Here is a 14,980-nt window from a genome sequence, read left to right on the forward strand (position 1 = left end):
TCCACTGTGGAAAACAAATGGTACCAAAGAAGGTTTCAGAACCCAGGACAGCAGCCATTTTCTTTTTGTTTATCCATTTTTATTGAACATTTTTGGGACAGCAGCCATTTTCTGTACAGAAGATAGTGATTATCCCCAGTACAGAAAATATGGAATCGTATCACATAAACCTGATGTTCACTTTTATGTGATAGGATACTTCATTCAGCTGTATTTACTTTGCCAGTGAGGGTCACTGGGGCAATTCCTTTGTGTAAGACTGAGGCCGGACAGCTATTTGTCTTGTTAATATTATCATCATTATCATCATTGTTGATCCTGTTATTCCCTTCTCAAATTTCCCTCCATTTTGTTCATATTTTCAGCATTTCTTATAATATCTTTGCATCTAAATCCCTGGTGGTCTGCTTCCAATCAGACGTGTGCTTCTAGATTGATGACTTGCCAAACCACACCATCCTCTCCAACAAATGTTCCCCCACAAAAGAAGAAAGTCCAGCCTGTCTAGAGTATTTCAACATTGCTAAATTTAGAGTGCGCCACAAAACCCCCAAATTTGAATGTCTGACCGCGCTCCCCACGATGTCACGGCGCGACGGGGACTTGAGGACGTTTTTGATGTTTAAAGACATTTTGTAGATGAGTAACTGTTAAGACTTAATCACTTAAAGAGTCGGTAAGAAGATGATAATTAAATGAAAGGCGTCTATTGTTTAACCTCTCCGATCTCCTTACACTCTCAGCATTCAGCAGCACTCATCTGCTACATCCATTAACAGACACATGAGCTGCTTGTTAATTACATTTTCTAGCCAAAGACGAGGGAACAACCACAAGCCACGTTTGGAGACAGAGAGGGAAAGATGGAGACAGACGGACAGACTGATGCAGACAGACAGACAGATTGATGTACTGAAAGTATTAGGGGTCAGTGAAACATAGAGGCCCTGGCAGTGAGATATGAGACGGGCACAGAAGGACTTAAAGGGACAAACTATAGAAAGATTAGGATAGGAATAGACGGAGAGGGCATAGGAACAGGGTGACATATGAAAGGTGAAATAAGATACAGGGCAGAGAGAAGGGGAGTAAGAGAACGAGAAAACAGACGTGACATTTGAAGTGTGTGGGAGGGAAACAGGCTCTTAAATTATTATTATTATTATCATTATTCCATAAAATAGCGTAGTCAGGACAGGACTTTATCATCATAATGCTTAGGGGGCACATAATCTCAAAAGTTTAAAGGGATAGTTTGGACTATTTGAAGTGGGGTTGAGGTACTTATCCATAGTCGGTGTATTACCTACAGTAGATGGCCATCAGCACACCCCAGTGTGGAGAAGCAGGCCTGAGTCGTACATTCAAAGGGCAACTTAGGCTGTTCTCTCTTCCTCTTTGCTCACTTCAAAGCCACCAGACTCCATTCACAAAAACGGGGATTTTACCTTGCTTGCAGTTTAGTTGCTGCAACTTTGATCAGTTAGTTTTCTTGTTTTATTTTGTGACTTGTTTTAAACGGTTAGTTAAGATCCAAATGAATCTGTTAGATCATGGATCAAGGCAAAGGCAGCAGAGCAAACTCCTGTGTCCTGCAAGGTAAAATTGATGTTTTCGTTAATGGAGTCTGGTGACTTTGAAGCATACAAGGAGAAAGACAGAACAACTTCAATTCTCTGTTGAGAGGACTGTCTGAAGGCAATGTAAAGTGGTGAAAATACTAATAATTTTTTTAGGTGAGCCTTATTTAGGTGGCAAAAATACATTTTTCTGTTCACCCTGTCCACAGCAATAAATTGCTTTGCGTCTGGACTCCTGTGTGATTCTTTAAACTGGGGGCACTAACCATGTTTAAGTGCCTCATATGACCCACTTCAAATAATCTGAACTATCCCTTTAAGTAATTCTGAAAAAAGTTTAGTGTAGAATGACTGAAGTGGTCTCCAAAGAACGAGGATCTGAGTCAAGTGAAGCTTCCTCAGCAGTTTTATCAGAAGTCCCTTTGTGAGATTGTAATGACCACAATATTACATAGGAAACATATAACAGAAGACAATCTGATACAGTCTGAAACAATAACAAACTCACAGCCAAAAAAACATTGTCATCTCAGATTTAAAAGTTCTACTAAAACGATGACAACATCATAAAATCAAGTAACACCACTCTTAAGGCTTTTGTTAAAGGAGTAACTTGGTATTTTGTCTTTTAATCTGATTTTCCCCCCGCAGTATTAAGTTGGTAAAATGTACTTTGAGAGTGAGGGCGCAAATTCACACACGTGATGATGTGTGGTACCCTGTAGGGCTGTCACCAACGATTCTTTTCATTACCGATTAATCTGCAAATTACTTTCTGAAGTATTCAATTAAATGTTAAGTTAAAAGCCCAAGCTGACTTATTCAGACATGTTGTTTTTTTCTGACCCACAGTCCAAAACCCAAAGATAAAGAGTTTACTGTCACATGAGACAAAGAAAACCAGCAAATATTCACAGAGAAGCTGAAACCAGAAGAATATTTGCCTTTTTGCTTGAGAAACAACTTATATCAACAGCAATTAATCGATTATCAGAATAGCTGCAGGTTAATTTTCGGTCAACCGTCTAATCGTTCCAGCTCCAGCCCTCGTCAAGAAGCTGAGCCCTGATGGTGCAAAGGCCCGTTCCCCTTACTGATGTGTTGCACCGAGCGTACGTGATATTTATGCATTCCACCTTCAGAAACCCTCAATATTGGGACTTTTTGCAGATAAACAAGACTAAATTTCTAAATGTCAAGGCGTCCCTTAAAGAGCAAAACTATTATTTAAAAAAGACAAAGAGCAAAATATTAACAAATAAACATAGCGTAGGTACAGGGATAAGGGGAGGCAAGCAGACGTACTGTACAGTTCTTAACTTTCAGACCTGGATAAAATACAAATGGCGATTTCAAGTGTTTGAAAATGATGTTTAACTGCATGAGTGATGAATGCTAATAACAAGGCTAACGTAATCATTACTTTTTCCAGTCACTTGGAAGCCAAGTCATATGTTATGTTATTCAGATCTGGTAAGTTAATGAAGGAAATACAGGCACATTCTCCTTTTTTCCACAAGTTTTTTTCTTTTTCTTTTCACAGTCCCCCATGTGTTACAGTGACTTAATTAGCCAGGTTACGCTAACCTAGTGGTGAACAGAGCCATAGATATGTTAACAGATAAAAAAGAAGTTGTAGGGTGTGCGCCTCCTCTCACCTGTCGTGTCCTGGGATGTGATCCAGCGGTTTAGAAAGTGGATGAATGGTTGCTGTCATAAGATCAGTGTGTTCTTTAGTTGAACCTATGGCTCTGGGTTTCGTGTCACAGATTTGCCCGTACATATAGTGAGAATAAACAGAGCTCTGCCTGTATTTTACAGTAGTTGACTTGCTTGATCCTGCTGCTAGTGATACAAGAAGAACAAAGGAGGAGAATATTTGAAAAATCAACTAATTCTGATCCAGCTCGTACAATAGCTCCATGGATTTCACTTGGTTGTGCACAGTTGTTCAATGGGATGAATGAATCAGGCCATCAGACTGTCGGCTTGGAGGGAACACTACTCTGAAAAGCTCACTGATCTGATTCTTTTTTTTACATATGGCATCCCGATGTATTTATAGCATCGCTCAAAAGTAGGCTACAGTGTTAAATTAGGGTACGATATGGTGAGTGTGCTGCTATATCAAAGTGACAGCATCACAGCCGGGCTCGTGGATTGACGCCTAATTGGAAAGGCTCCGTAGCTCCAGTGCTGAGTTATGCACGGTGTTATTCTCCCACCCACAACACAGCTGGGTGCTATCCCAATGTAAAGCATACTGCATCTCTGCGTAGAGTAAATGATGAATATGGCTTTCTACAGTGTTTCATGCAGCCTGTGTCATCCATGGCTCGGATACTGCTGGACTCCGTTACCCTGATAACCAGGCTGAGTCCACTCGTAGTGCACATTCAAGCTCAGGCTGTGCAGCAGTATAAAGAAATGAATATGCAGGGGGTCACAGTTTTCTATCATCTCCCTTGTCCTCTCTGAGACTGGAGGCAGTGATATTGATGTTGGAGAGCACATCATCTAAGACGGACGGAAGGCCTGTACCTTGAAAAACGATCATCACAGAATATGGATCTGCTGTGGCTGACAGCATCTTGACGTCACGTACGGCAAAGACTGGGTGTTTGTGCATTTGCACGCGAAGGGGAAGCTGGATGAGCAGCTCTGCTGGAGGTTATACTTGGAGCGGATATGTTTACATCTGGGTTAGCTGAGAAAAAGGAGCCTTACCATGATGGCTCTTCTGTGTAGGAGAGTGCGTTTCTCCTGCATAAGGGTAAGAGGATCTTCCAGCCTCTAAATCAATATGTGACCTGCTGCCTAATAACTTCTACATGGTCTTGTTTCAACGTCCTCCTGCATTAAGCCTTTGAGCTCCCTTGGACTTCTCTGCCCCCTATTTTGCATTAACTTGATGTGTTTGCTCATCTTTCCAATGTATTCGTGATCTCACAGTGATTTACAAGTCAACTGTCCTACTTGTGAAGGATTGACCCACATTCAGTAAATATCAGGTGCTTCAAAATTCTGAGACGAAAGGAGTCTCATTCACCCTCTCAAATGGTTAATATCTCCACTGAGTGTTTGCTTGGTTGTACGAACCAAGATCGCGCAAAGTGGTTAAATTAGGTTAAACCTTCCTGAATGGTGATCAGAGGCAGCGTTTTAAGGCAGTAGATAAAGGTGGAGAAATGCTGCTTTCAGCAAGGATGGGGATGAAAATCATTAAGGCTAAGGCAGCAACAGGACCGTGATTTAAGAGGTGTAACATGTCGCCTCAGAATGTGGCTGTGATAAACACCAAACCAGGGCTGGTTCAGGAAACAACAGCCTTGGATCAAGACTGTTTGTTGCAGATCCCCAGTGACTCATATGTTAATAGTGTTGTGTTTGCCTGCACACTGAAAGTATAGTGACTCGGTTTCTGTCTACGTTTTAACAAATGGAAGAATTTCACCCCGATACTGTAGTCTAAAAGGCAACATCGTCTCATTTTCAGATTTTTTGATACCCCCCCCCCCAGTCCCTTCATCCTCTTTCCTCTGTATCTTCACCATCCTCTCTCCTCCCTATCCTCATCCTCAAGAACAAGACTGATGATGCTTCTTGCACTGGTGTTACTGCTTCCATCCTAACCTCCTCTTCCTTCTAATGCATTGCTCTTAGTGTCAGCCTCAGCCCTACCCCCCCCATCCCCCTCTTTAACCAGAAAAGTTGCACTTAATTTAAAAGACTCTTGTTTTAGCCTCACTCTCCCATCACCCCTCTCCTCCTCTTCCTTGACACGCACAGTTACTCTTCTCTCTTCCCCACCATTACGCCTCCCACTCCTCCTTTTTCCTCAACAAGGACAATTACTCTTTGTTTCAGTCTCTTGGGTGAGGCGGACTCTCCCATCCTCCCTCTCCACATCTCTGTAGAGCAGGGATTTCTGGGCCTTCAGGCGGCAGGCCAGCGACATGAAGATGGAGTCGACGTTCTGACTCTCCCTCGGGTCCTTGGCTGACGTCTCAAACAGCAGCATGTTGTGGGCGTCGGCGAACTTTAATGCCATATTGGAGGGTACCTGGGAAAGCAGCAGCGTTCGGTTATGAACCCTAATTCATTCTGGTAAGTTAAATAAAGTGTTGTAGTCCTTGTTGAGTACACTCACCTGTATTTGGTCCACGAGGTCACACTTGTTTCCCACCAGGACTCGGGGCACCGATGCTGAGACCCGATGGCCATTACACTCCTGGAACACAACAGCATATAACATTTTAAACTAAGGCCATGCACGTATGACGTGTGCCAAAATGCTGCATAGCCACCATTTCCAGCAGCTCAGTGTCAACAAAATCCAATACCAACACTAAGAGAATCGATTCAGCTGAGTGAAAAGGAGCTAGAAACCCTGCACAGAGAATTTTGACTGTGTTGCATTATCAATTGAAAAAATCGTCCTGGGGGTAATTATCTTGGAATAAAACATGAAGGTCTCCAAGTCATAAAATCCTAATTCTTTCCATTCTGTTCATATAGCTGGCTAGAACTTAGGCACACATAATTTTGCGTCCTCAGCAGCTAGTAACACGACCTCTGCAGATAACACAACAATTATGTGTCACTTTTGAAATTCAAACTATGGTGCAAACGTACAAAACGTTATACCCCTCAATAATTGACACCTTTACTAGGTCCCGCCCCCCTTGGTTACTGTTGCTACGCCTGTTAAGTTTTTCACACCCAGCATGTCAACATGCCTGCTATTTCAGATCCTAACTAACGTGTTAGCTTGTTGATCAAGGCAGCGGTAGTCCAGTAACTCCGTGTTCGGCTAGGTAAAGTTACAATTTTTGTAAATGGAGTCTGGCTTATTTAAAGAGAGCATAGAGTGATACAACTACACTGTTGCCCATAAAGTTAGAATAAAATGGGTTTTTTTTTTACCTCTTCTCATGAAATGATTGTGACAATGTGATTTATTCTTGATAAATAAAGTGTATATCTTCTCAACTTTATTGATCAAACTCTTCCAAACACATCACAGTGAAACTTAGACCACAATTAACCTTTGCAAACTGTGTGTTCAGGCTTTAACAAAATTGGGGGTATTGAACAATTATTCCAACTTTATGGGCAACAGTGTAGTTGATGGCAATGTAAAGTGAAAATATTCTTTATTAATATTGCTATTTTTTTAGTTGGGCCCTTTTTAGATCCTTCTGCTGACCCTGTCTACAGCAGGACATTCCTTGGCGTCCTTGCCATCCCTGCCAGCTTCTCCAAACCGCAGGGTGCAACCGCAATCTACTGAAAGTAATACACTAACTATGAACAAGCACCTCATATAACCCCACACAAACTATACTTTTAACAACTACTGTAATTATTAATACATGTAATAGTAGCCGTTGTGAGGTAATGGTAAACAGTGGAAGTTATAATGGCACTAGCTCACATTAGAAGGGTTTTTCCTACACACACAGCTATACAGACCACTTAGAATATTTCATTTCTAAGTGAACAGTTTGGGCTTTGTTGGCTTGCTCACAGCGGTGGTTAGGATTGTTTCAGCATTAGCATTCAGAGATGCAAACCACGCTTTGTGATGGAAACATCACAGTGTCAACCCTCGGCTGGAAACTGGGAAATAATAATGATGCTCATGGTACCAATGTGGAAGATTAAGTGGTGCCTTTAGGAAAGACGTTATTCGTGCTGTGTGTCTATCAGCGTGCTCCTTCGACCCTTTCTACACTGACAAAGACTTTGCAATGCATTGAACCAGTAACCAACCTCTATCCATGTCTGTAGGTTTCGGAAGGAAGCCATCTTGGTGACGTCATAGACAAAGACCACTGCATGGACGTTGCGGTAGTAGTGTTCCACCATGGACTTACGAAAGCGCTCCTGGCCTGCTGTGTCCCATACCTGCACCTGTGGAGACACACGGGAAAACACAGTTTTTACACATCTGTGGAATAGTGAATATCTAGGAATGAGCTATCCAGACTGGCCAGAAAGCTCGAGCAGTGCTTCGTTTGGATGTCAGAGAAATAAGGCATCCAAAGTGACAGAATCCAGAGATATAGGTTTAAAATGTTTTATTAATCTGAGTAAATTAGAAGTCAACTGCAAATATAAATCCGCCTCCAATGAGTTGTCTAAGCCTATAAGGGCTTACAAGAGACCAGTACATGCCCTGCACCATGTCAGCAGGAAGGATTGCTAAGATATTCCCAGCTACAGGGTCTCAAGAGAGCACTGCTCTGTAGCATGATGTGCTTTTCTGCTTAATCATCAACAAAGCCCTCTGGCAGGTCTACTCAGTGCTGCATACAGCATTTGGTGTGTGTCAAAGTTAAGTGTAGTGACACAGGCCCAGATGAGGGTTTACAACCAAAATAAAAGACCGCATCTGGGCCTGTTGCTGCGATATTTAAAAGGCGGCCAGCCACATTTTTTTCCTCATTTTTGGAGTTTTATTCACTACTCTAGTCAATAATGTCATTTTTTCCACTGCCTGCCTGTTTACTTCATGTTTTGAGGAACTTGGGAGTGCTCTCATATCCCACCATGAGTCACAGGCTAACACGTCCAGCTAAATATACTGGTGTTAGCGTCTAACGCTGTGTCCTACAGCTGTTTGATGAAATAATAATACAGTTGTTTAGATTATACTGTCTGATTTAGCCTTAGTCCTCTGCCAGCATGTGGAGCTGTCCCTCAGATGTGTGATTTATGAATAATAGCATTTGAAGGTTCAAATTCAACCAGCAGGACGAAGAGGAAGGGAGCTTTATGTCTCCCCCCCCCCCCGCACGAGAGAGGATATCGATTTCACCTAAAAATAAAATTTAGTCACATCAGAATGCAGACGGAGTGAAAATTATTTATGGCCCCTACGAGGTCACCTATACCGTACTGTATCTTGTGCTCAAATTGTCAGCCTTCTGAATGTCTCTGTGGCCTGTGTAATCAGTAGCACTGTGTGTATCAGCGTGGACATCTTCCAACACCCTGCCCCGGCCTGTAGTGAAAAAGGACCAGTGAATTATCTGCTATTACCATTTGAAAGGACGAGCCCAGCTATTTAGTTGAATGCTGCATTCAATGCCGCCCATAACATCAAAGCTCGGTCTTTGTTAAACGCCGTGTGCCCCATCGTTTGACAGCAAAATGAGAAAACGCACGACGCAGATCTCACAAAAATGATAATAAGGTTTTCTCTCCACTTAATACAATCAGTGATTTTTTACACCAAGGTGTCGATATGTTAGAGATTGAAATCCATCCATATTCTTCTTTAGTTTTTAGTCAAATGTGGACTAAATCATTGTGAGTGTTTTTGCATGTGGACGGTTACCAGCTATAAAACGCTGTTACTGTTTAGTTTGTGAGGTAACTGGGCGATATGTCACACAGACCTGAGAATCATTAACATTATTTTGACACCTTTCTCAGTACGTCTATACTTAGTGCTCTACGCTGCTATTTTTAGTCCTCTGGAGCTCATAACATCGGCTGTTGCCAGTCTGTGTGCCACTTTAATTCACCTGCCAGAGGACTGAAGAGGAGAAAGAATCGCCCAGCTGGCTAGGGTTTCAAGTGACTTTTCATCAGATGTATGCGTTAATCCTGTTATAAGTCAACTGTGAGTGAGATTTTGACTTGTCTTGTCATGGAGTTGGATCATGACCTTTTTAAAAGTCCTTCTGCACCGTCTGCTATAGAAGCCATGAAATCACCGTCTGCATGACGCATAAATACATAAGATTTTAGCTTCCTGTCTCAGCCCCGGCAATAAATCACCCTTTAGCCTGCTGGATCTAAAAAACCTGACTGCCTGTAAGCCTTCACTCCTCTCAATAAAACCACCAGTGCTGACACAAATGATATGATATAAATAAAAGTACAAATAAGTGTCATATCTTTAAAAGCATACAGTATTCCAGCTTTACCTTGAAGTCTTGCTTACTGTCAGCAGCCTGTGCCCATGCTTTTTTTTTTAAAATAACCTATTGACAAGTGTGCTACTCTTTAGTGTCCTGTCAAAATGGGGCTAAAACTGTTACATTTGCCCTGAGGATGGTGCTAAAGGCTAACCTCTGGGATCATGACCGTAGAAGGGCATTTTCCCCTTGGACAGTAAACGTGCTAATTTCATGGGAAACTGTTAAATGCTGATAATTCTTCTGTATGAGTGAAATTTGTGCCCCGCATTGAAGCTCAGGAGGTCACCAAAACATTAGGAATCAGCCTCTGAGGACCATGAATATCCACAACCAAATGAATGGCGTCTTGATCGGTAGTCATGGAGACATTGTGATCTGGACCAGAAGGACAGACAGACCAATCAGTACTGCCTTCCCTTGGTCAGACTCCAAAAACTCACGTCCAAAGTTAGAAATGATAATGTTAAAGGAGCAGCTGCAGCACAAGTGTTAATTCCTCTTAATTACAGGCTCAAACTAGATCATAAAATCTTGATATACTCCACCAACATTACCTAACCAGACTTTAAGGCAGCAACAAAGTCATATGTGTTAAGTGAAAAAAACAGCAGTAGCAGGAAGAGTCACATTAGATGATGATGATGATGATGATGATGATGATGATGATAGGGTTTCTCACACTGCTGGCCATACTGCGTGTACATTGCATGTGTTTTGAAGAGAGCTTAAATGACTCAGACACTCTGACCTAACAGGTGGAGCGTTAGTGTGAGTGTGTTTGTGAGTCAGCATCAGGGGGCATCTGGAGGTTGCAGACAGACTGTCCCACTGAGACGGGGAGGGGGGGGGAAGGGAGCCCACACATGCACAGGGTATGTGTGATATAGAGCTTGCAAGCATGCTTAGCGAGGAGGGGGAAGGTGTATGTGCCACACAATAGAGTAAAAAAAAAAAAAAATCTCAACAAAAAGCCTGGTATTCAGTCACAGAGCACCCAAATGAATGAAGAAAGACATGAACACTAAAATCTCCAGCAATGTTATTAGTCATGAAACCCCCACGAGGCTGTTATTACACTTGTTTGGGCTACATCTGCCAATATGCACTCCTCCTACAGATGATGGAAATCATTAAATTTTAATTCAGCAATTAGCAGGACACCATCACAGTGCTACGTCTTCTGCTGCTGTTTCCTCACTTACTGTGACCGACATGATGATGTGATGCACCTTTTCATTGTAAAGCTACAAAAGAATGAATCAGCTCTACATTTTAGAGCCTCTGTCCAGCTTTCTTTTACCTGGAACCTAATTCCAGGTATGTTTCAGGAATTAGGTTGTCAAACTAGCAGTTATTTTCCATTGTTGATTCATCTTCCAAACATCTTCTTGATTGTTTAAATACACTAATTTCTCCAAAGAGATGAGTCCTCTTGTGGCCATACACACTGCATTCATTGTCATGCTTTCTTCACTGAGGCTACAAGGACACAAAGCATTACGTTGTTAAAAAAACTCTTAAATGCTTCCGACTTGTAAAAAAGGCACTCTTCATTTTAAAAGAAGAGGATTAAGGTACCGTGTTGTTCTCTGTGCTCTGCTGTTTTAGGATACAATGAGAGAACAGGCCCTGTGTGATCCACTGGCAGACTTTGAGCTGCAGCTGATCAACAAAAAGAAGAGGGGGAGGAGGGGGAGGAGGAGGAGGAGGAGGGAGTGAGGAAACACCACTGATCAGCATCCAGCCCCTCTGTTGAGCGTTTACCTTGATGGTCTCCCCTTCAATCTCCACCGCCTTCTCCCTGAAATCCACGCCGATGGTGGCCTCGGTCTTGTCGGGGAAGCTCCCCCCGGTGAAGCGGAACGTGAGGCAGGTCTTCCCCACGTTGGAGTCCCCGATGACGATGATCTTAAAGATCCGGGTCTGGATGCTCAGCTCCAGGGAGGAGGTGCTCAGATCCACGGAAGACGTGAGGCTCTGGGCGGCATCGTTGCTGCTGCTGGCTCGGCTGCGGCTGGCTCTGTGGAAATCCATGGAGGATGTCAGGATGGTCACATTGTCGTCCGCCCGGTTTCTCCGTGTCATCCCTCTCCCACCGCCTCCTCCGCCTCCTCCTCCTCCTCCTCCTCCTCCGCCCGGAGCTCGGCTCTCCTCCTCCGGGGAATCGTTGGTCATTATGCCGGAGGAGGTGATGCGCAGATCGGTGTGTGGAGAGCAGAGGGGGTGGACGGATGGATGGATGAGTGAAGGGAGGGGAAAAGGAGGAGGAAGGAAGGAAGGAAGGAGGAGACAAGAGATGAAACAATACCAACGGGGCTCTCTCTCAGCGGCTGAGTGTGGCCTTAAAGGGAGAAGCATTGTGAAAGACAGGAAAGTCATTGTTCATGTTTTATTTCCCCTTGGAATAAGTCAAATGCTACATAAATACAAGACAGTTTTATTTTAAGTTATTAAAAAGCACATTATTTTATTAACATCAGAACCAAATGCTGCTGTTAGGGAAAATAAATTACCTTCAGAGATTAAAGTAGAAATATATAAAACAACTTTAACTTTTTACCATAAAAACCCTGAGTCCCACAGAGACACCAGCAGTGGTGGAAAGCAACTAAGGACAAGTGTTACACTTCAATATCATTTTTGAAGCACTCTCTTGTGCTACTTTACTCCTCTACCACATTTCAAAAGCTGTGCTGTTTACTCCACCGCATTTATTCCACAGCTGTAGTTACATGGTACTTTTCAGTAAAAGTGATAAGCTTTTAAAATCAAACAATCATCAAATCCAATAAACGCAAAGTCCAATGGAACTTGGTGAAATTTTGTCCCATTAATCACATCATGACCCAGTCCTCCAGCTACAATGGGGAAATACTGATAACACACTGATGCTATTTTGGATTTAGAAAGCAGGACGATGTAAAATGTAAATTTAAAATTATTTCACCACAATTAAAAACTTACTTACTTTACAGTGTTGTATTGGTACTTTTAAAGGATCCAAATATTTTCCACCATCGCACACTAGTGTTCCCTATGGCACCATAACAGTGATGCAAGGTGAAAGAACGACATGCCACTTTAAGCACGGCAGTAAGTCACATAGTAGCCACACTGTAGGATTATACCATTATCTTTATAGTGTTTATAACAGAGCACGTGGTCGTATTGTAAAGTGCATTGGGGCCAGTTTTGAGTACCACAGTAGCACCAGAACATTACAGCTTTATCACAGTCAGTCGGCCACCCTGCCTCTCTATTCTTCCTTCATTTATTGATATTAATTCTAATGGCATTAATACAACTTTTAATTCATAGAGTGCTTTAGAAAGTCACTTTACAAAAGTTTATATATCAACCCTTTTTTTCCATCATTGTTGCATTAGCAGAACAGACTGTAAACATTTCATCCAGAAAGTGTAGTTGTAAATATAATGCGGCTGAACTAGTGATAATAGAAACAGTGTGATTGTAGGAAGTAGTGGGGGCTTTAACAGAGAGTGAAAGTGAAACAGATTTTCTCACACCATCTAGTCATGTGATCTGATCATTATCACATTCCATAAACCAACATGGCCGTAATGCAAAGGATTGAAGGGCCGCAAGACTCCAGGCCTGAAGAGTGTGTGCTTCAAGGTGCAAAAACCTCAGGATTTCCCATTCAAATGAGCGTTATTACACTAAATCATTTATTAACTATCTTTAAATGAAATCCTTTTAAAGACAGAACTTGGTATGCTCCTTTAAGTCAATGGAAAATGCATCATGCTGGTTTTAAAATGCAGTCACAGCTGAGGAGGTCCTCGCACAATTTCCTGACATGATTTGTTATGGTGTTATTTTTTCGGACTGAGCAGGTGCTGTGATGCAGAATCAATACCAGCCTGGCCACAGAGAGAGGCTACCCAATAATCTGACAAACATCTGATGGTACGCTGCACAGAGCAGGTTAAAAAAAAAGGAGGAAAACTACAGCTAAACCCAGGATGAATGACCTCCCAGTATCAAGATTATGGTGTTAACTAAAGGCTCAACCTCTGACAGCTTTGTTTAAGTGCTGATTACTTCTGAGTCAAAGGTTACAGAATAGGAGCAGTTTCTTAGTTCTGATAAGGATTCATATAGGTTGGCTCTGTCAGTCAAAGGCTGCTATAAACATGAATTTATATGCACATTTAAAATTTTAAGGTGAACTTTGTGGCACAAAGTCAAACATCTGAACTGTAAATCATTACTGGTTATAAAAGCAACACAAAGTCCTTGTTTATTGTCATGCTAGTTGCTCTGTGCATTAGGTTAATGCTAACATCAGCATGCTAACACGCTCACTATGGCAAATTTTACTGATGCTTTGCAGGTATACATTTTTTTTTATGTTTACCATTTTAGATTTGCATTTGTTAATTAGCACTAAAGACAAAGTACTGCTTAGGCTCATGGGAGTGTCTTTTGTTTTGCAGGTAGCTGCTCATAAAGCAAAGTTCTGGACAAATTGAATAGTGGATCACCAAAGTTATCGCAATACATCCTGAGGGGAACATGAATATCTGTACCAAATGTCTCTGCAATCTATCCGGTAGCTGTTGAGACGGAGAAACAAAAATCTCAACGTCATAATAAAGCAAGAGGATCACCACATTCAGTAGGGATCATTCTCTGGGGACCATGAATGTCTGTACACAGCTTTATGGCAATAAATCCATGAAACTGAAATTGCAATAAGCATGGCAACAAATATTACTACTGTAGCATTTGACAGCTTGTTTCCTTGCAGTTTTTTCTCACTATCATTGTTGCATTCATCTTCCTGTGATCAGCATCTAAATGGCATGCTGACAATGTGCCTCCACTCTGTTAGTGGTGCAGATTCCATCCATTATGTTAATTAATAATTCGAGGTGTTTTCTGGAATTTCCATGTGGAATCAGGCAGCTTTTTCATAATGTTTGGAAAGCTATTTTGGAAGTATGAGAAAAAAAAAAGGTCACTCACCGCATTTAATGTAGCTGTGCAAAGAGCTGCTGTCGTGCGTTTGAGCTGCTCTGCTTCCATTTTGACTTGCAGCAGCAGAAAACAACAAACACCAAACGTGCACGCGCACACACACACACACACATGCAAAAGGCACGTGTACGCACACTCCCTGTCTGTTGATATCAGACTGAAACGCAGACAGAAATGCCAAACACTTGTCCTCTTTTCCCTCTCTCTGTCAATGTCTCTCTTACACACACACACAGTAACACATATATACACAGGCACGCTGTTACTGTGTTGAACAATCCCTCAGACAAAGACACAATCTCTTCCTCGCAGATATACACACTCTCTCTCTCTCTCAAAGACACACGCATAATCTCCCTCACACACTCACACGCACACACTCGAACAATCCCAATGCTTGTGTCTGACAAAGCTCTCTTCTTCCTCAGTCAAAGGCCTGCTTGTCTGGAAGGAAGGCTCAGT

General features: G+C 42.2%; 1 protein-coding gene across 1 annotated transcript; it reads right to left on the bottom strand.

The window, feature by feature from the left end:
- Positions 1 to 4,965: 4,965 nt before the first annotated feature.
- Positions 4,966 to 14,685, bottom strand: rab33a (RAB33A, member RAS oncogene family). The gene is made up of 5 exons (XM_070837013.1): positions 14,507 to 14,685; positions 11,279 to 11,855; positions 7,356 to 7,496; positions 5,731 to 5,811; positions 4,966 to 5,643 (listed from the first exon to the last, which is right to left on the bottom strand). The coding sequence occupies exons 1-5, from the start codon at positions 14,509 to 14,511 to the stop codon at positions 5,419 to 5,421; spliced, it is 1,029 nt and encodes a 342-aa protein (XP_070693114.1). The 5' UTR covers positions 14,512 to 14,685; the 3' UTR covers positions 4,966 to 5,418.
- Positions 14,686 to 14,980: the final 295 nt, after the last annotated feature.

This window comes from Pempheris klunzingeri, chromosome 9, assembly GCF_042242105.1.
Source record: "Pempheris klunzingeri isolate RE-2024b chromosome 9, fPemKlu1.hap1, whole genome shotgun sequence".
In the NCBI taxonomy this organism is placed as follows: Eukaryota; Metazoa; Chordata; class Actinopteri; order Acropomatiformes; family Pempheridae; genus Pempheris; species Pempheris klunzingeri.